The 22658-nt window shown below is 38.8% G+C and overlaps 1 protein-coding gene across 2 annotated transcripts in view; it reads left to right on the plus strand.

Moving 5' to 3' along the window:
* Positions 1-22658, plus strand: part of RSPO2 (R-spondin 2) — a 128438-nt gene that overhangs the window by 56475 nt on the left and 49305 nt on the right. Inside the window, exon 2 of one of the 2 annotated variants that reach the window (XM_070942060.1) lies at positions 18150-18338. The exons of the other annotated variant lie outside the window; for it this stretch is intronic. Coding sequence (XP_070798161.1) covers positions 18150-18338 — 189 coding nt within the window. The remainder of the gene's footprint in view (positions 1-18149; positions 18339-22658) is intronic. 2 annotated transcript variants of the gene reach the window in all.

A 22658-nucleotide genomic window follows, 5' to 3' on the forward strand; every position in this document is an offset into this window, starting at 1 on the left:
CCAGTCGGGCTTCAGGCAGGGGCACAGCACAGAAACGGCATTGGTCGCGTTGGTGGATGATCTCTGGAGGGCCCGGGACAGGGGTTGCTCCTCTGTCCTAGTCCTATTAGATCTCTCAGCGGCTTTTGATACCATCGACCATGGTATCATGCTGCAGTGGTTGAAGGGGTTAGGAGTAGGGGGCACCGTTTTGCGGTGGTTCTCTTCCTTCCTCTCCGGCCGCTCGCAGTTTGTGTTGGCAGGGGGGCAGAGGTCGACCTCGAGGCATCTCGCATGGGGAGTTCCACAAGGGTCGGTCCTCTCGCCTCTTCTGTTCAACATTTATGTGAAGCCGCTGGGTGAGATCATCCGTGGTTTTGGGGTGAAGTGTCACCTGTACGCTGATGATACTCAGCTGTACATCTCCACCCCAGACCACCCCAATGATGCCCTTGATGTGATGTCTCGCTGCCTGGAGGCCGTGCGGGTCTGGATGGGAGGAACAGGTTCAGACTCAACCCTTCCAAGACCGAGTGGCTGTGGCTACCGGCGTCCCGATATAGTCAGCAGGTGCCATCGCTGACTATTGGGGGTGAATCTTTGCCCCCCACAGAGAGGGCTCGCAATCTGGGTGTCCTCCTGGACGCACGGCTGTCTTTAGAAGAGCATATGACGGCCGTGGCCAGGGGGGCCTTTTATCAGGTTCGCCTGATCCGCCAGTTGCAGCCCTTTCTGGACCAGGACGCCTTGCGCACGGTCACTCATGCCCTTGTCACCTCCCGGCTGGACTATTGTAATGCTCTCTACATGGGGCTCCCCTTGAAGAGCACTCGGAGGCTCCAGCTGGTCCAGAATGCGGCCGCGCGGGTGGTTATGGGCGCACCTCGTTGTGCCCGCGTGACACCCCTCCTGCGCGAGCTGCACTGGCTCCCAGTGGTCTTCTGGGTGCGATTCAAGGTATTGGTTACCACCTTTAAAGCGCTCCATGGCACAGGACCCGGGTACCTTCGAGACCGTCTTCTGCCACCAATAGCCTCCCACCGACCAGTCCGTTCCCACAGAGAAGGTCTCCTCAGGGTGCCATCAGCCAAGTTATGTCGGCTGGCAACACCCAGGGGGAGGGCCTTCTCTGTGGGAGCCCCAACCCTGTGGAATGAACTGCCCCCGGAAATACGTAAGATCTCCGACCTCCGGGTGTTCCGCTGCACACTGAAGACCCTGTTGTTCCACCAGGCAGGGCTGTCAATATAATAATTTTAAATGGGGGTATTTTAATTTTTGGGGTTTTAAATCGGCCAAATCTATTTAATTATTTTAATTTTTAATTATTGTTGTGTCTTGTGTTTTTAAATTGGCTGTACACCGCCCTGAGTCCTTCGGGAGAAGGGCGGTATAGAAATAAAATTATTATTATTATTATTATTATTATTATTATTATTATTATTATTATTATTATTATTATTATTTATCTTTTTGATATCATATGGATACTTTAAATTTACTTTGTGATCAACTATCATTCCAGTTACTGTGAAGCCAGTTGTCCTCCATTATATTTTTGTGTACTTGTCTGTGTTAAATATTATTTTATTTTTTTCCCTATCCAAATCTATTGTTAGATAGGATCCTTGGTGCTCTCTGAGCTTGGTTGTTTTCTTGCAGATATTTCTTTATCCAAACTAGGTAACATCATCAGTGCTAGCACTAACAACCCTTCATTTCAACCCTGAGCTACAAATATTCTCCTTTATTGGATATTTATGAATTTTGTTTCTATCATCTACCCAGATTTATGCCATCTTCAAATCTGAAAAGCTTTGCCTCTATTTCTTCATTCAAGTCATTAATAAAAAGAAAGATAAGAGTACAATGTTTCAGGACTAAACTTTGCAATTTCCTACTCATTATCCTTCACTCAACTCCCTCTGAAGATGTTACCTAGCTTGGTAAAAAAATGTCTTGGAGCCAAGCAGCAAGCCCGGAAGACAAATCTTTGCTTAGATTTACAACTCAAGTTACAAATATTCTCTACAATCTCTAACCTTCACTCTTTATTATTATTTTAGAAAGTATTTAGAAATTTAGATCTGCAAACTTTACAATGTCTCTGGCTTAATAGAATACAATTAAAAGAAAACAAACAGAAAAAGCCCCACCCAAGTGCCATAAGAAAAGCAACTGTTAAATGATGAACTGCTGAATAAAATTCTTGAAGTAATTTTCTATCCTTTTCAATGTCGTGTCATCCAGTTTGCCTTTAATTCACTTCCTAATCTGAAACTCATGCAGTTCTTTGTCAGATGTCTTGCTAGAAACAGATATACTTTATGCTTGTCACATTCCCACAATCTATTAATAAAGGTGCTTAATTAATTACAATTAAACAATGAGATAAAGTTAATTTAGCAAAGTTTTCAATGCTTCTTCAGACCAGTCTGCTGAATAGAATAGAATAGAGTAGAGTAGAGTAGAGTAGAGTAGAGTAGAGTAGAGTAGAGTAGAGTAGAATAGAATAGAATAGAATAGAATAGAATAGAATAGAATAGAATAGAATAGAATAGAATAGTTGGAAGGGACCTTGGAGGTCTTCTAGTCCAACCCCTGCCCAGGCAGGAAATCCTACACCACTTCAGACAAATGGTTATCCAACATCATCTTAAAATCTTCCAGTGTTGGAGCATTCACATAATTTCATTTAAAATCTTCCCAGGTTGATCCTTTTTCCTCTTTTTGAAGAAAAGCCACGTGAAGCTAAAGCACACTGAGGGTTTGTGATTCAGTTATCTATAGGAACTTATCAGTATATGGTGAATCAGGCCATCACATTAACATGGGATGTTATTTATTTATAAGTTTGCCATGTTATATGAATAGTGGGGCTGTATTTTGTTCACCTGAATTTCGTTTAGATAACGAAGTGGATTTACAGATCTGCACAAAGCCATTCAATGGACTAGATGAGGAATAATAAAAATAAATAATTATCATATATGAATGATTAGAAGTCCAGAGATGCAGTGATACTTCCTCTTCTGAATGGCGTTAACATTCTCCCAAAAGAATCGCGAATTCAATTTGGGGTTCTTCTGGATCCAGATATCTCTCTAATTTAGAACATAGAATGAATAATAGTGCTGGAAGGGACCTTGGAGGTCTTCTAGTCTAACTCCCTGCTTCAGGCAGGAAACCTTATATCATCCCGGTCAAATGGTTGCCCAGTCTATTCTTGAAAATTTCTGATGATGGAGCACCCACACCTCCAGGAGACAAACAGTTCCATTGAGTAATTGTTTCTTAGATTAATTACTAGGAGTGATAGATGGTTACCTCTATCAGCTTTGGGGGATATGCAGGTTATATCCTTTCCTCTTTCGCTTTAGCGAAGACTTCCAGGAAATAACATGGAATCAGTATCCACACTGAATGAACAAGGCTCTGGCAGAACAAATCAGTGTCAGGACTTTGGAGAGCTCAGTGCAGTAACCCCATAAACTATGTTAGCTCTCTGTACAAGAGCTGTTACTCCAATATCTGCCGATGCTCAACTGAGATCTTTAAAAAAAAAAAAATCAAGTGATTCCTTAGTTCCAAGTTGCTAATAGGAACTTTCTGAGTCTTTTTGAAGGATGAGACACCTTTAGAGCTGAAAAACTATTAAAACTATGGAAAGTCTTAACCTGAGCTTTTGAATAATGGAAAAGGGGCACCTTTGGGCCAGGAAGGCATAAAAGGGAGGATGAGAGCTTCTCCTAGATCAGGGGTCTCCAACCTTGGCAACATTAAGACCTGTGGACTTCAACTCCCAGAATTCCTCAGCAAAGCTGGCTGAGGAATTCTGACAATTGAAGTCCACAAGTCTTAAAGTTGCCAAGGTTGGAGACCCCTGTCCTAGGTAATAGTAATCTGAGAGTATTTACCTTCTGCATATTTACCCAAGTTCCATTAGGCTTTTGATCTGTGGTATACAGAAGTACTGTATATAGGTTTATAGGTTTCAGGCCCAGCTATTTTAATGCATTGATATAAGATTGACTTTGTGCCTCATCTGGAAATTTCAACTAATACAGAATCGCAGAACTCTAGATTTCAGAGAAACCATAAAATGATTGAGGATTTTCATCCATATTTTCCCCACCTTTTTTTACATTTCTATTTAGGAAATAAAAATAGCAATAAAGAAACATTACTTTTCTCTTTCTCTCTTTTAAGTAGAAGCAGCACTGTCAGGTTTTCCTTTGGGTATCAATATAATATGAGCAGGGAGCAATTTGTAGGGAGCAGGGCTGCTTGGACTGCTTATAAAAAGCTTGTTATTGCTTATGAAATGAAAAATGCTTTTGAAATTTGGCATGACTGATACTCTTTTTTATTTATTTATAAAGTCGGGCTGAAAATTTTTGGCTTTGTCCCCTCCATGCGTCTAATCTGGGTGCATGAAAACTGTAAGAAAAAAAAAAAGATAATGAACATGTTACTCATTTTCTCCTTAGCTGGACTGCTGAAAACCCTGAATTTAATTTAATTTAATTTAATTAATTCAATTTATATGCTGCCCCTCTCTAAAGACTCAGGGCGGCATATAAATAGCTTACACAGTAGAAATATTTTCTTAAAGTTATAGGCATCAGAAATGAGACTTAGCTTCTATTGGAGTAGCTATAGAGCTAAAAAAAGAATGTTTAAAGAATGATGATTTCCAAGTTTTCTGAGTGTAGTATGATCATAAACAGAACACCGCATACTTGATAGAACAAAAATTGAAAGTAAATTTGGTAGATGTGACAATATCCAGGGACAGCAGAACCAAGGAAAAAGAATTGAAAAAAATTGACAAACTAGAGAGATCTACTGTAACTACTGAAGGGGATAAATTATGGAAAAGTTCTTACTTATGGTTATTGGTCCATTAAGCAGAATAAAAAACAGATAAAATATTTTTTTTTACAACAGCTAAATATTTTGACTATAATAATGGAAGATTTACACCATGCCCCCAATTTTTATATTTTAAGGCATTGCTTGGATTATTCCTAGATTCTGGGAATTTACAAAAAACATTGTGTATTTCTTTGGTTTGTTCTTTGTATCATATTATTCTTTGATGAATATATATATATATATATATATATATATATATATATATATATATATATATATATATATAAATTTGATTTATATGCCGCCCTTCTCCGGAGACTCAGGGCGGCTTACAATGTGCTCAGCAATAGCCTTCATCCTTTTGTATATTTATACAAAATCATCTTATTGCCCCCACAACTGGGTGCTCAATTTACCTACCTTAGAAAGGATGGAAGGCTGAGTCAACCTTGAGCCTTGGCGAGATTCGAACCTGCAGTAATTGCAGGCAGTTGGTCTTAATAACCAGCTTAATAACAAGGTGCCTTAGACCACTGTACTACCAAGGCTCTTTTAATATAATAGTTGTTATTGTTAATATTATTTTAGAAGCAATGAAAAATAAATATGTTGGATGCATAACAAGAGACAAAATGAATGAGACTTCCAGTACTGAGATACAAAATAGATGGACTAATGACACTTGATACTCAATTAAGTGTACAGTATTGACACCAGTGGTGGAATTCAATTTTTTTTTACTACAGGTTCTGTGCGCGTGGCTTGGTGGACGTGGTGTGGCTTGGTGGGCGTGGCTTGGTGAGCGTGGCAGGGGAAGAATACTGCAAAATCTCCATTCCCACCCCACTCCAGGGGAAGGATACTGCAAAATCCCCATTCCCTCCCCACTCCTGGGGTAAGGATATTACAAAATCTCCATTCCCACCCCACTCTGGGACCAGCCAGAGATGGTATTCGCCTATTCTCCAAACTACTCAAAATTTCCGCTACCGGTTCTCCAGAACCTGTCAGAATCTGCTGAATAGCATCCCTGTTTGACACCCTTTGGAGCTGAAGTTTTCTTTTGAAATTTCAATTAGAACAGGCTACACCTTCTGGTGGCAGACACATCAAAGGAGAGTTTGCCACATGTTGAAAGAACTTATCTGGAGAATAATAGATTGCACAAATAGCCCTTATATTCTTCTCTGGGATCTGAAGTGTGGGATTGTGTGTGTGTCTGTGTGTCTGTGTACAGTAAATCATCTGTTGACCTGCAGAATGCCATAAATTGTTGGTCAAAATAACTAATGCTGACGAGAATTGAGAAACCAGGCCTTTGGGAATGTTTGTGTGATCTATAATCAGCCATCACCAAGTTAAGTGCTTTCCAGATGTATTCGTCTAAGACGTCTGCTTTGCCCATCGCACAAGACTGTTGGCTGAGGATGATGAGAGACGGTGTTCCATGCATCTGGAAGGCACCAGTTTGGGGAAGGTTGATGTACAGCTTTAAAGCACAGCTTTAGATCTGAAAGAACTGCAGCGCAATGTGTTTTGTTTTCATTCTTAAAATAGTCAGAGCCTATCTATTCCTGAACAGCTGTGATCAAGATGTGTCTCCCCATTAGTAGCAATTAAGCTTATTTCAGTGCTGAATTATCTGTTCTTCTTCTCTTGCAGGCTGGTTCATAAAATGCTCTTCTCCGACACATTGCTATCATACAGTAGGGCTCCGGAAGGTTTGCGGAAGGAGCTGAACTGACACTACACGTTGTTGTTTGTTGTTGCAGTGGTAAATTCTTATAAGGCAATCCCAGAGGTGCTTTTTCAAGAGGCAACTGGACTTTCTTTGTCAGCTGAATAATGCAAAGGGGTGTGGAACCTTCTTGAAACTAGATCTGTGACCCTGAGGGCGCAGATAAACCTCCAAGTGGCCTCAATGACTCTCAGAGAGAGTGCTAACAACCAGATGACTGCAAGGAGTATAAATGCTTCCATTTTCCACCATTCAGTCAGAAGCTTCTTGGATGAGAAGCGAAATGTCTTCAAGGAAAAACAAAAAAAGAAGTCCAGTTGCCTCTTGAAAAAGACTCTTTGGGACAACCATGACCTGGATGACTGACAACCTCCATAGACTCTTACATGCAGTGGTCTTATTGTTGTAAACACAGATTTGGCCTGATGGAAGTCAGCCTGCGTTTATTACAGTGTCTAGAACTATTGCAAAAGTTACAATTTGGGCACACATCATTTCCTTCCTTCCCCTGTATATTTATTCTGCTAATACTTCATGCAATATTCAAGCATAAAACAAGACCTCTCCTCCCTCCCCCCTTTTTTTCTTGCTTCCCCAAAATATGGGGAAAGAGATACAAGCCTGTGAACTGCTCCACCTCTTACCCAATGGCTGTCAAGTACTTTTGCTTTGACACCCAATAGATCTCTCCCACTCTTTCTATTCTGGTTTCTAATAGGCCGAGCTACAATGATTCTTGTGCTATTCATGATGAATAGTGTGTGCGTTCATGTGCTAGTGTGTTCTTCAAAGGTGGAAGATATGAGTTTTGACAGCCAGCTGTGTTACATGGGAAACATATGGCACCATGAGGAAATTGTAGTTCCCTTACAAAGATAACTCATAATTTATTTGTGATATTAAGTAAAGCTTAGATTTTATGCATTGCATCATGTTCCATCTGTAAGCACTTGGTAGATGGTGGAAAGTTGAGTAAGAGCTATGATGGCTACCAGCATTTTTCCCAGTGCTTTAGTGATATGTAACATATAACATGGAATATGCTATGCATTACAGGCAATTACATCAGTGGTGGGTTTCAAATTTTTTTACTACCAGTTCTATGGGTGTGGCTTGGTGGGCGTGGCATGGCTTGGTGGGTGTGGCTTGATGGGTGTGGCAGGGGAAGGATACTGTAAAATCTCCATTCCCACCCCACTCCAGGGGAAGATTACTGCAAAATCCCCATTTCTTCCTGATCAGCTGGGACTCGTGAGGCAGAGAATAGATGGGGGCGGGGCCAGTCAGAGATGGTATTTACCGGTTCTCCGAACTACTCAACATTTCCACTACTGGTTCTCCAGAACTAGCCAGAACCTGCTGAAACCTACCTCTGAATTACATCATTGGTAGTTCATTGTGTGCCATTGACTCCACTCTGACACCGTAAGACCAATAAGTAGAATTTTGCATGACTCAATTGTGAGCTGTAAAGCCTGTACTTTCTAGAGATCCAGATAGACCAGTTCAGTCTGCAAAGCTCCTTTACAATGATGAAAAAGAGGTGAAGATCAGACTCAAAGATGCTTACAGCACGTAAACAAGTAGATGAAGATCTTTGCATAATAAATACTCAGGGAATCATTTTGAGTAGACAGTTGCCTGTCGTTACCTCATTTAGAAAAAAAAAAGTTTGCTTGATTAAATTACTTATTCTCCAAAGATGAAGAGACATGTCTTCTTGAAAAGCGTGAAGCACATTCAGAAAGGAGAAACTGCTGGTGGGAGCATCATCATAATTAGAGTTATAGGGATAAGAGGAACTAGTGCTAATGAGCCACGGTGGCGCAGCGGTTAGAGTGCAGTACTACAGGTTACTTCTGCCTGCCAGCTTCCTGCAGTTTGGCAGTTCAAATCTCACCAGGCTCAAGGTTGACACAGCCTTCTTTCCTTCCAAGGTGGGTAAAAAGAGGACCCAAATTGTTGGGGGCAATAGGCTGACTCTGTAAACTGCTTAGAGAGGGCTGTAAAGCAGTATATAAGTCTAAGTGCTATTGCTATTGCTAATATCAACTGAAAAGTTAGAAAATATTGGAACAAAAATCTCTCTCTGTATATAGTGTGGGAGGGGACAGTAGATTGGGTTATTTAATGTAATTTTAGTACACTGTAAACTGCAATTTAATAAAGTATGAATCATAAAATTGTACAAATAGGATATAGTCATCGGAGGGAAGAAAGAAGGGCAATTTGTACTCCCTCTGATGGTTTTATACCTTGCACTGTGTATAATTAAATTTTCTACAATAAACAGTGGCATCATTTGCATTCTGCCGAATGTATAATAATGTAAAACAAGCCACCCCCATCTTAGTGCTCAGTGTACTTTTGTGATCTTATCTACTATTTTGGCTTCCAAATGTGTTTTTCTTCTTGTTTTTTTTTTTAATACAGGAATTTTAATCCATGTGCAGTTGTCTCTTTTCCATCACAGTCATTTTTTATCTCCTGTTTTGAATCGTGTCAACATACGGTTACTCTTCCATCTGTTGTACATGCCTATAGTCCTCCCAAGCTTGGAAAACAATTTGGCATTTCCCAGCAATCACAATGTGCTGTTGATCTGGATGTATTTCTGTGACAATGCAGTCCAATTCTGGTTTATAAAATTTGGCTGTATTGTCTTTAATTGGAGAGAAAAAAAAAGTGCTTAAAAACTCACTTGAATAATTCCTCCAGCGCAGCCATTTGCAGACTTTTTCTCCTAGAACCAGGTGTTTGCAGGAATATACTTTTTTATATACTGAAATATAACATTAATGCAATGAAAGAGCCAAAAAAATTAGATAGTTTTCCATTTCTATGCCAGATGTTCTCACTTAATATAAAGAAGGTTTGTAAAGAGATCAGGTTTTTTTAAAAAAATATCTTAAGAATTTTTCCACTTGTTTTTTTATTGATGAAACCCTAGATCCGTGATGGTGAACCTATGGCACGCGTGCCACAGGTGGCACATGGAGCCATATTGGTGGGCACGTGAGCGTTGCCCTAGCTCAGCTCCAGCGCACATGTACGTGCCAGCCAGCTGATTTTCGGGCCTTCCGGGCCCACAGGAAGTCAGAAAACAGGCTGTTTCCAGCTTCCGGAGGGCCTCCGGGGGTGGGGGGTGGGAAAGGCATTTTTCGCCCTCCCCAGGCTCCTAGAAAGCCTCTGGAGCCTGGGGAGGGTGAAAAACGGGCCTTCCGGTCCCATCATGCCATCGTGTGCCAAAAGTGGGGAGAGTGCAGGGGAGTCGTATGTGCAGCGCACATACATGGGGAGGGGGGCAGGGAGCATTAAATTATGGGTGAGGGCACACGTGCGTGACCCCCACCCCCCACTCCCCATGCTTTTGGCATGCCACGGCAAAAAGGTTAGCCATCACTGCCCTAGATCTATCTCAAAGGCTGTAAGATTTAGAATATTCTTTAAACATAGAATTGAAATGCCTGCATAAATCCACACTGGTTATTAGAGTTATACCTACCTTCAATGGAGATCTGCACCTGTTTATAATAGCACTAGCACTAGCACTTAGAGTTATATACTACTTCACAGTACTTTATAGCCCTCTCTAAGCGGTTTACAAAGTCAGCATATGGCCCCCAACAATCTGGGTCCTCATTTTACCGACCTCGGAAGGATGGAAGACTGAATCAACCTTGAGCTTGGTGAGATTCGAACTGCCAATTTGCAGGCAGCCAGCAGTCAGCAAAAGTAGCCTGCAGTACTAAGTTCTAACTCCTGAGCCACACACTGACACCCGTCTACACTACGGGTGTCAAACTTGGTGCATCATGTTGATGTCATGCAATGTATCGTGACGTTTTTGCCTCCACGGAGCTGGGGTGGGCGTGGCCTGTGCATGACTTATCCAGCCCATGGCCTGCCAGTTTCACACCTCTGGGATCTGTACTGTAGTTGAATTGGATTGAATGGTCAGCATTCTCACCACAGTTACAATGATTCATATAAGCCAGAGTTCTCCAAACTTTCTGCCTTTACGGTGGGGGAAGGGGATGAGGGGATGGTTCTGTTCAAGTGTCGGGTAAGCGCATATGTGTGCATGCAGCTCCATTTGCACAAGCAGTGGACACGCACAACCTGCTGCTCATACAAATGGGGCGGGTGCACACAACCTCGCCCACTCCTCATGCAAGAGGGGATGTGCGCACATGTGCACACTCGCCCACCAATTCTGTGAGCAAGTTCTGATTGTCTCAAGGCCTGGTAGTGGGCTGTGGCCCTGTTATAAGCAATTTAGTATACTATAAAATAATGGAAATGGAAAGGGACCTTGAAAGTCTTCTTGTCTAACCCCCTGTGCAAGCAGAGACCCTAATGTTAAGGAATTCACAGAGTAACCCTTGAGTAGCAAGGGTGTGAACATGAAAGCGATTGAGAGTAGTTACAAATAAACACAGTCAACACAGAGATACATTGAGTTGTGTTTACTTTCAGAAAATAGTAAGGCACAGTCCAATAAACAGTCCAGGTCATATACATATAAAGCAGGAGATAGCCAAAACGACAATCCAGGGATAATCCAATAACAAAGTCTTCTTACCAGTCGTCGTGGTCATTCACAATAAACAGTTCTTCTGGATTTGCAAACAGTAGCATACAGAAATATCAGAGAGCAAGAACAGCAAAGAGAAAAAAAACATGTTTCTAGCTCCCTCTTAAGGACATTGGCTACAGAGCTAACCAATCAGGACACAATATGATGCAATACAGCTGTCTTAAAGCTACATTGATGGTTTATGTATTGCCAACCCAACAAGTTAGGTAATAATCATTTCCTAACACCTATATTATTCTGGATAAATGGTTGTCCAATATCTTCTTAAAAACATCCAGTGATGAAATAGAATAAATAGAAGAACTGGTCTGATGATGTTTTGTATCCATAAACAGACCTTGTGATTGGCATTCATTTTTTGGAAGGGAATGGATTATTCATTGTCTTTATGCACGGATGACCCCATTTCTCAGGATCAGAATATATACGTTCCTTGGAAATGAATTTCCTTGGATCCTGCCTGAATAGGGAAAACAAATTTTCCATGATGAGGGTTTACACGCTACAAAAATTTTCATCATCTCATACCCTGAATGATCAGGTAGTCCTCCACTTATGATGACAGTAGAGCCCCAAATTCCCATTTGGCAAGGCAGTCATTAAGAGGGTTGCGCCCCATTTTACAACCTTTTCTGCCACAGATGTTAAGTGAATCACTGCGGTTGTGACATGATTCGTGTGGACAGCTAAGCAAATCTGGTTTCCAACATTGACTTTGCTTGTTGGAAGCCGGCTGGGAAGTTTACAAATGGCAATCGTATCAGTGCCACAGTGATAAATACCTGCCAGTTACCAAGTGCCCAAATGTTGATCACATGACAAAGGGGAGGCTGCTGTTAGTGTGAACATCAGTCATAAGTTACTTTTTTCAGTGCTGTTGTCGCTTCGGATGATCACTAAATGAATGGTTGTAAATTGTAAATTGAGGACTACCTGTACCTCATTGTCAGTGCATGAAAGAAAGTTTAGAAAACGATGGATTAATCAAAGGAAGTTATCTGATTCTTCATTGTGCCTCCAGTTTTAAACAACTTTGAAAAGGCCAATTTTGCTTTGTCAATTGCTGGCAATGAAACTTAAAGAGATTTAAGACGTATGGAGTGTTCCATTTGTAGGAAAATATAAACGAAGTTGGCATGACCCTTGTTTCCTTTAGGAAATGGGTGCTTAGAAAACAGCTTGCCTCTACTGAAAAGCCCATATTTTTCAAATTTTGAACCTTTTGAGTTCTGAACGTTTGGAGTGAACTGTGAAGTGTAAATAGCATATGTTCTCAAGGACACTTTTTTGGGGGGGGGTTAATATCTCAAGGGATTTCCCTCCCCTTTTCTTAGTAATTATAGACGATTCTCATTCTGTACTTACACTCTTAAGGGCTGTTGCTAGAGAAGTAAGAAGGAGTTCAAAAGGAAGATGGTTCCAAAGGGGTAGGGGGGTGGGGGAAGCACATACATTATAGATTCACAACATTTGGCTTCAAAGCAATAATAATTACACTTGGAGTGAAAAGGATAGGTGTTTCAAAGTGATTTCCATCAATCTGACTTTGATATTGGCGAAATACTTTGAACTAAGAAGGAATTTAAGAAAAGAAGGGGTGGTGCAGAAATACTGGTTTTCCCCACATCCCCCCAAAATGGAGCAGGTATGGGGAAAGGCATCTTGATAGAATGATCGTGAAAATCATATTGAGAAAACCCATGTTTTTCCCATTGATTTAATAATCTAGGATAACAGATATTTGCTTTCTGGCAGAAGATACAGAACAATTAAAACTCAGACCACACGTTTTCTGAATAGTTTTTTATCCCAGAGCTATAATTGCACTCAACAATGAACTAAAGGGCCACCATCAGTGAGCTGTTGGACAGCATTACTTCGCCTGTTGTGTGGATGTTTGGGTGGTTTAGGAGTGGGGAATTTGTGGTGGGTGGAGGTGTGTTTGGGGATTGTTATGTGTGTTGGACCTGGTCTTTGGGTGTTAAGTGTATTTTGTTGTATGGGTATACTGTGTATACACGTACAATGACAATAAAGTTATTATTATTATTATTTCCTGGTCTGTGAGATAAATATGTTTCCCCCCCCCCCACTTGTTTTGCTTATTCAAAAACGTTGTCAACTAAAGGCAAGTGTTTCCAGATTAAAATTGACATAATTTGTATTCTCTGTCTTGCACCAAACTCAGACATACAAACAAATAAATAAACATATTCTAAAAAAACATCTTACCTTTATATTTGCTTTTGTACATAAAGGTCTTTTCATATGTAACATACTACTATGTTAATAATGCTAAGGCACAGCTTTGCTAACTCAGGACTAGTTAGGTATTTGGGGAAAGTCAATGCCAAATTTTTCTGGTTTATACATGTATTAAAAATATACAAACCAATTTAGTGCATTATTAACAATGTGCATTTGTCTCAGGTTTGTGATATGGTTAGCAGGTAGCACTGCAAAACATGAACTGGATCAAAACCTGGACAAAATTCAAATATTCATGAACATGAGGTATAAATAGATGCATTTTTTTCTTAGTCCTTTGCAAAGATATATTTATAGGCAAAACTGATAAAATGCCTTGGTTTGGAGAATTAGGCCCCAAGTTACATGCAAATTGTAGTGTGGGGTTTTATAAAAAGGTAATAGTGAAGGCATATCACTCAAATTTGGCAGGTTCAGAAAAATGAGAAAATGAAAAAGAACAAAATCGGCATAATCACCAAACCACTGGATTGATAATCTCAGAGATGCCAGATGCTTTTTAATTATACATTTTATTTTTAGGCCCTGTACATCTGGTCCCCTAACTTATATACCATTCACCATGGTAATCATTATTCACTTAATCAGCAAATATATTTCCATTTTGGATAAGTCATTAGAAGTAGAAATACAGAAAGCTCCCTGTTATGTAGAATGGAAACACTATCATTTGTGATGCCAATACGCGTGATAGCCATGGTGGCACAGTGGTTAGAATGCAATATTGTAGCTAAATCTGCCCACAGCCAGGAGTTTGATCCTAACCAGCTCAAGGTTGACTCAGCCTTTCTATCTTTCCAAGGTCAGTAAAATGAGAACACAGATTTTTGGGGCCAATATGCTGACATTGTAAACCATTTAGAGCAGGGCTGTCAAAGTCCTGGCCCATGGACTGGATGCATCACACGCTGGCCATGCCCACGCCTGGTTTAATGAAGGAGAAAAAAGTTCTGATACATCATGTGATGCTGTCGTGACAACATGAGTTTGACACCCCTGATTTAGAGAGTGCTATAAAATGTTATGGGGTGATACATAAGTCTAAGTGCTATTGCTAATTACCTCCTCCTGCTTTAGCAAAGAGTAAGTAGTTGCATATGATAGGTTAGTCTAGGCCGATAGTAGAATGTATAGACAGGTTAAATCTGAGGTAATCTCCAGGCCAGAATTGGCCATGGTGCCTTTAAGAAAAGGTTCAGATTCATTGACAGAACACATGGTTTCATGTAGAAGGTATAATATTCAAAATGTGATAGCAGGAAAGGCTTGCCTATAAAACCAGAGGGTTGCCACCAGTGGTGTAGCTCAGTGGTGGGTTGCCCCTGGTTCACATCGGTTCTATAGAACCGGTAGTAAAACCGATGGGAGGCTCTGCCCACCGACCCCCGATGTCACCAAAATGCTTCTGCGCTTGCACAGAAGAGCGTGTGTGCGCGTGGCCCCATTGCAAACTGGTAGTAAAGGTAAGTAGAACCCACCCCTGGTGTAGCTGAAGAGATAAGATGAACCAGAATAAAATATTATCATAAACTGTATAGAAAGGTAGGCTGGTTGAATTAATAACATTTTAGATCACACAATCACATAATAAAGGAGTTTATAAGAGTGATTAATTCACTGTGGTACAATGTCTGCATGGGTGTGGTTATGAGATGTTTTATTCATAATGTGGCTTAGTAGCAAATTTGTAGTGTTGTTTCCTGATTGGTTCCTTTTCCAAGAGGTTGGAATGATGTGTCTTCTAAAACCATCAGTCTAAGAAGCTTGTTTTATTTTACTAATGAACAAAAGAGAGGTAGAAATACAACTGCAAGAAGGGATCGACACAACCTCAACATGGATAAACATAACAATTAAAAAATGGAAAAAAGAAAGAAAAGGTCTGGAAATTATGTTACAAAAGAAAGAAAAGGTCTGGAAATTACATTTTATAAACAGACAATTCCAAAACCTTTGAGCAAATCTTTGTCTGCTTCTTCGCTGGAAAAAGATTAATTCAACATGGCTCTGCAATCCAGTACTGCATTTCAGGTGTAGACTGCTCCTTCCAGTGTAATATTTTAGCCCACTCCCATACCCTTATTTATATCTTAAGAGCTATCAAACACTGGTTATTATAACCAAGAAGAACATATATGCGTTAGCATACAGCAAGCATCACAGACTTGTATTAAGAATCTAGTTGATAGTGTGACATTCATCAAAAATTGTTCACAACAAAACTATGGGAGTTGATGTTGCAACTCCTGAGTTAAATTCCAACAAAAGGAAGATTATAACCAACTCTTATCAAGATTGACATTTGACACTAATCGAGTGTATCTTCTGAAGGCAGGCCAGTCCTTAGAATTTAGGACCAGCCCATTTCCGAGCAAAAAAATCAGAGCATCAAAACTAGTAACTAGTTTTCTTACAACTGATCCCAAAGGATGACGAAGTTAGGCATACTGTCCATTTAAAAAATTAACAAGAAGATTAAATGTATCTTCAAATAATTTTCAGTTGTATCTTTCCCATGTCTTGAACACAAAGGAGAGATAAAGTAGAACCTCTGGTCATGAACACTTCTGACCAAGACCAAATCAGGTTCCAACCAAAAAATTCACAATATTTTTTCGCGGCCAATTTCCCCTTCCATGCCATTTTTTTTTTTTGTAAATGCCAAATTTCCAAAATCAGGCTCGATTTTCGACCAAAGTTATGGAACGAATTATGGTCATGACTAGAGGTTCTACTGTAATTAAGAACAATGTTCAAAGTTTGACAAATACTAGATTTAACAGGATTTCTTCCCAAGAATTATACATTTCAATGCTTTGTTTAATAGTGATCACGGGAATTAATGTGCTCTTTCTCTTTCTCTTTCTCTTTCTCTTTCTCTTTCTCTTTCTCTTTCTCTTTCTCTTTCTCTTTCTCTTTCTCTTTCTCTTGCCTGGGTAGGGGGTTGAACTAGAAGACCTCCAAGATCCCTTCCAACTCTGTTATTCTATTCTATTCTATTCTATTCTATTCTATTCTATTCTATTCTATTCTATTCTATTCTATTCTATTCTATTCCATTCCATTCCATTCCATTCCATTCCATTCCATTCCATTCCATTCCATTCCATTCTTAAATTGTATAGGTCTTAATTGGAGACCTAACCAGATCGCTTGAAGTTCACTGAGTTGATTCTTCATCTGTCTTCTATCCTTCTTGTGACAGAATTCGAAGAATTTAAATAGAGCACTCATTCTCTATTTCCAACATTTGACTATTTCAGGGATTTGGACTGACCCTTAACTTTTATTTGTTTTAAAACATAGAAAGGTCTGTATTTAATGGGTTTTGATTTAATGGATTTTGGATGCAGTGGACAAATTTGAATCCATTCTAATGTTATGGACAAGATTTTATTCTTTCTGGAAAAGATTAGGAAAAAATATGGGGAAAATGCATGGATATGTTAGGAGTGTGTGTGTGTATGGGTGGGAGGAGCCAAAGTCTATTAGTGATTGCTATTGTTGGCTATAATTTTTTATTATACGCAAAGGACTCATTTGAAGATTTTTGCATTTGGATTTATTACTCCTTTACTTGTACTGTTATTTTAATATTTAATAAATCAACTGTAGTATGACCTCATCATAGCTTTTCATAGCATAAGTTTGGTAGAAATGTTTTATTTGTGTGTATTTTTACACACACACACACACACACTATTGTAGCAAAGCAAGTTAAAAGTGGGCTTAGTTCAGAGGTGGGTTTCAGCAGGTTCTGACCAGTTCTGGAGAACCAGTAGCGGAAATTTTGAGTAGTTCGGAGAACCGGTAGTAAAAATTCTGACTGGTCCCGTCCCCATCTATTCTCTGCCTCCCAACTCTCAGCTGATCGGGAGAAAATGGAGATTTTGCAGTATCCTTCCCCTGGATTGGGGAGGGAATGGAGATTTTACGGTATCCTTCCCTTGCCATGCCCACCAAGCCATGCCACGTCCAGCAAGCCACACCTACAGACTGGCTTATAGAAATGTTCTATACTTTTGGACATTTTTATTAATGACTTGAATGAAAAGTGGAAGAAATGGTTAGCCAGTGTTTAGAGAATATCACAATAGCTCTTAATTTTATGAAAATAAAATTGAAAACAAGAGAGTTGTGTTAAGTTTTAAGAGAAAGAAATTTAGTAGCGGGAAGGGCAACATTTGAACAAAGGGATTGGAAATCAAATGCATAGATCAAGAATTGGAGCTACTACATTTGATTTCTGTACGTAGGAAAAGAAAACCTTGAAGCAATAGCTGAACACAAACCGAATATAAGAAGGTTGCTACAGAAAAGGCTAATGAAATTTGGTGATTTAACAAATACATTGTGGGAATAATATTTCTACTATATTCTGCATGAAGGTTTTAACAAAAGAATTCCATCAATCAAATTTTGTTGGGGATGCTTTAATTGAACAGGGGCTGACAGCCTAAATACCCATTTCCAATGTGTTTTATGTTATATTAAAACAGTGAGAGAAATTTTATAAAATATTTAATAATAAGTGCACCCTGTCTGCTCAATGTTTCTTTAGTTGTTTGTTGTAAATGAAACATGAATGATGCTGTATGTTTATTCTTTACATGGTTAATATTATGCTTTAATATCATCCTTTTTCTTCCCCTCCCTTTTCTCTCTCTCTGGAAACAAAAATCACAGCAAACTATGGGCCAAATCCAATTTGCAAAGGTTGTTTGTCTTGCTCAAAAGACAATGGATGCATCAGATGTCAACATAAGTTGTTCTTCTTTCTACGAAGAGAGGGAATGAGACAATATGGAGAATGCTTGAATTCCTGCCCATTGGGGTATTATGGTCTTCGAGCCCCAGACATGAACAGATGTTCAAGTAAGTTTTCTCTGCTTAATGTTTTGAATTCTAAAATTCACTCACTTATGGCTTCATTTTGAAAATGATGGAGTGCCTAAAACTGAAACTTTCATAAATTATTACGACACATTATATAATTGTAACACAATCTCCAGTTATGTCATATGACACAATGAACACTGCTCAAAAAAATAAAGGGAACACAAGCAGAAGACATCTGAGATCTGAATGAATGAAATAGCCTTATTAAATACTTTGTTCGTTACATACAGTAGTTTTGTGTTCCCTCTAGTTGTTTGAGCAGTGTATAAACTACTGTATGTAAAGAACAAAGTATTTAATAAGGTTATTTCATTCATTCAGATCTCGGATGTCTTCTGCTTGTGTTCCCTTTATTTTTTTGAGCAGTATATAAATTGATGTATTTATCTATTCCGTGTGCAAAACCAATATACTTATTTCTGTTTTGTTTTAATCTGCTATTGCATTGTTTCCCCTTTCTTTCTTTTGTAATTCTGTTTTAGATACTTTTGATTTATGTGGGTTTTGGTTCTGTGTATGTATTCATTTCTGAAATACCACTGCTCCCCCAGCATGTGGATGCTCCTCTTGTTAACTTCACTGATTTCCTTGGGAAAGTGAGAATTGGGGGGGGGGGGGGAGGAATGTAAAGTCAGAGACAGACGACTGAAGTCACCTGAAATGGAGAAGTTATGCAAATAAATCCATAGATAGTTTTAGTATACTATAAAGGACAACCAACCATAAATTGGATTGTGTAATAGTTGGTGGAATGAACCCCAAGGAAGTCATTTCCTAGATTTGATTTAATTAGATCATGCAATCTTGTATTCTTTGCAGAATTTTCAAAGCAAATCTCTGAAAGTAATAATATTAGCGATAACTCCCATTGATTTCACCATGTAACTTCATGTACAGGTAGTCCTTGATTTACGACTCTTATGGCAGCCTTGGAAAAAGTGACTTATGACTTACTTGCAGTTTTGGTCATTGCACTACCCCCCCCCATGTCACATGATCGCAATTCAGGGGCTTGGCAACTGGCTTTCATTTATACCCCTGCAGTCATGTGGTTGTGATTTGCAAGCCTTTTTGTCAATTTCTGGCAAAAAGTGCCCATTGGGAAGCTGGATTCACATAACAATCACATGATTTACTTAATGATAAATAATTTTTTTTTTTTTTTAGTAAAAATGCATCTGAGTTGACTTTTACAACTGAAATTCCAGTCCTAATTGTGGTTGTATGTTAAAAGTATTTAGACCTGATGGTTAGTAGCTTCTTTTAGATTTAACCTCTTCCTGGCTCCTTGGGTTCTCAACTTCAGTTCACTATTAGGAAAATCATTAATATAATCATTAAAGTATCTGAGCCAGGGGTGAAATGCTACCGGTTTGCTCCGGTTCAGGCAAACCGGTAGTGATAAAAACTACAGGTTCAGGTGAACTGGTAGTAAAAAAAAAGCTACCTGTTCGGTCAAACTGGTAGTTAAAAAAAGCTACCGGTTCCTCTGCACCTGTATTTCTGACAATCAGCTGTGCCGCGTGGTTTAGCTTTGCTAGAAAGCAGGAAATCCTGCTTTCTAGAGAAGCTAAATCGCACAGCACAGTTGAACCCTCCCTCTCACTGTTCTACTTACCCAATCCTCCTTTTGGCATGCACCACACATGCGCGCACAAACAGCGTGCATTTGGTGCTCACTGTGCATGCGCGGCCAATGAACTGGTATCAAACCGGTTCAGATTTCACCACCAGCATAAAACATTAATTGGCATTTTCTCATTTACACTAGAAATTGGCTAAAGCTTGATAGTGATTTTAAAATGTTAGGCTAAGATAACACTGTAAATAAAATAAGAGTAGCAGAGAATCATGAAAGGATTCTCTGATTTTCAACAGTAATGAGGATGGTGATGATTATGATCATGTGTCTTTATCTCTGCAGGTCGAAAGAGCTAGTGAGAATATAAAAAAATCAAAATCTTGCCAGTTTCGTATTTTAAGGCAGAAGATTCTTAAAATGAATGTGAAATTGAAATAAGAGACTTTCCTTTTAGGAACACAGGATAAGGAACTTGGGGAAAAAAATCTGGAACTTTGTTGTTATACATAGTGATTGCAGCTGGAAGCGAGTTCCTGTCACTTGTCCCAGCTCCTGCCAACCTAGAAGTTTGAAAGCATGCAAATGCAGGTAGATGAATAGATTCCATATATGAGCACAGAATGGGACAACTTGCCATAGCCAACTCGCTGATGGGCAATTTAACAATTCTATTTAATTACTTAAAATAAAAAGAAAAATATCTTAATTTTTGCCATTCACATTTCATTCTGTCCCTCCTTTTGTATCCTTTCTTTAATAATTCTATTCCACCATTTCTTTGATATTAGTGTAACTCTTGGCCTGCAGTGAGTTGTCTTGTGGCGAGTTGTCCCGCAGTGAGTTGGCCATGGCAAGTTGGCTGTGGCTAGTTGGCCAGGGCAAATTTTCATAGGCCCATATGAACATGCAAGAAGGTAACAGCATTCTGTGTTTCACCATATGCTTTTTGCTGCGGCATGATGTCATGCTGGCCACATGACAGTGGAAATGTCTCCAGGCAACACTGGCTCTTTGGCTTAAGAAATGGAGATGGCCACCACCCTCTAAAGTTGGACACGACTAGTAGGATAAAACCTGCAGGGACACCTTTTACCAACTGTAAACACCAGAATCCTGATAGTTTTGCTGGATAATAGCTTTTAAAATAAAATATCCGAATACTATATAAAGTTATACTTATAAAATCAGTTACAGTAGATCAATTACATCTCGGTATCTTGTTACTCAGTTTTGAAACAGCTTGGTTTCTGGAAGGCAAAACAAGTAAGGGTTAACCTCAATTTTAAGTTTAAAAATATCCTTTAAATAATATATATATATTTAATATATTGGTGGACCACCAATTCAAATGTGAAGAATAGAAATGAGAAATCTATTTACCTTCCTGTTCTTTCAGACATCAATTTAGAAATGCCTTTTCTAAAACTCAAGAGAGTAGAAAGCATGTTAGATCCATCACATATTTGCAGATTTGAAACTGAAATGATTTGCTAATATTACATTTTTTTATCATTCTATTAAACTGTATCTAATTCAAATACAAAGAAAATGTCCATAGGATTTCAGCCAAAACCCCCCACAAATGTTTGGTCTTTCTCTCTCTCTCATTCTCTCTCTCTCTATATATATATACATTTAAATATCTTGTAACTATTAATATTTGAAGGTTTGCTGGATTGTGTCAGTAAAATATGCATGAAATCTCTCTGACTTTAATCTCTCTGGATTCAATTTAGACTTAATATAGGAATTTAAGACAATTTTATATTTGTGAAAATGCAGGGCAATATCTATAGTACATGCCAAAGGAAGCTTAGGGAATATTTAATATCTAGCATTTTTATTCATCCTCTACTAATTGCAGAACTTTTCATTTTTTGAAAAATAAAACAATCTTCTTCTTAAAGTTGTTTTAGTCTTTGTCTCTTTGCTGCTAAAATTCTTGGTTGCATTTCTTCCCCTCTTTTTTTCCTTACTTTATGTTTTTGTTTGCTTTTTAATCAGTTTCTTTCTTTTTTCAAACTTCTGTTGTGGCTTGGAACCTATCAAGGAAGGAAAAAAAGTCAACAAAGCTTATCCCAATTCTGCTTTAATTAAAATTATAAAACCATCTTGCATTTCTTCTGATGGTATGACTTTAGACATGGTAACATAGAACAATATTTCTAATATTTATATTTATGAGAATTTGAGTCTAATTAAAGGATTTTCCTTGGGTTTTGATTCAGATGTTTGATACATGTGGTTGACTCGGTGACGTGGAGTAGAAAACTTTCCACTGTTTAATTTTTCCACTTTTTGTACATTCATTAGTAATAATGGAGGAAAAAATGCAAATTTGCAAATATAATATTAGGTATACTAGGCATTTTTAAAATTAGCCCTTTTACAGTTTTCACTCTTCACGACTATATGAATGAAATCATTAATTTCTAAGCAATATAAGGGAATGAACATGTCAAATATTTAAAATTTGAAATTGTTCGCCATAAATGATTAGGGGCTTTTTGGTTTGTTTAGTGATTATAGAAGACTGAATGTTTATCAGTGTATTTACTTAAAGAATATAGTTTGAGGGGATTGAATATTTTCCAATGTTAACTCAAAATTTTCCAATTCAGGTTAGCCAGTGTAAAGTAGCCTAATTTATATAGAAAAACATTTGATTCGAGCTCACATGTGAATGTAAATATAGTAACATGGTAAAGTGAAAA

This window comes from Pituophis catenifer, unplaced genomic scaffold (genome assembly GCF_029215685.1).
Source record: "Pituophis catenifer annectens isolate HBS135680 unplaced genomic scaffold, rPitCat1.0.hap2 SCAF_3, whole genome shotgun sequence".
NCBI classification, from domain to species: domain Eukaryota; kingdom Metazoa; phylum Chordata; class Lepidosauria; order Squamata; family Colubridae; genus Pituophis; species Pituophis catenifer.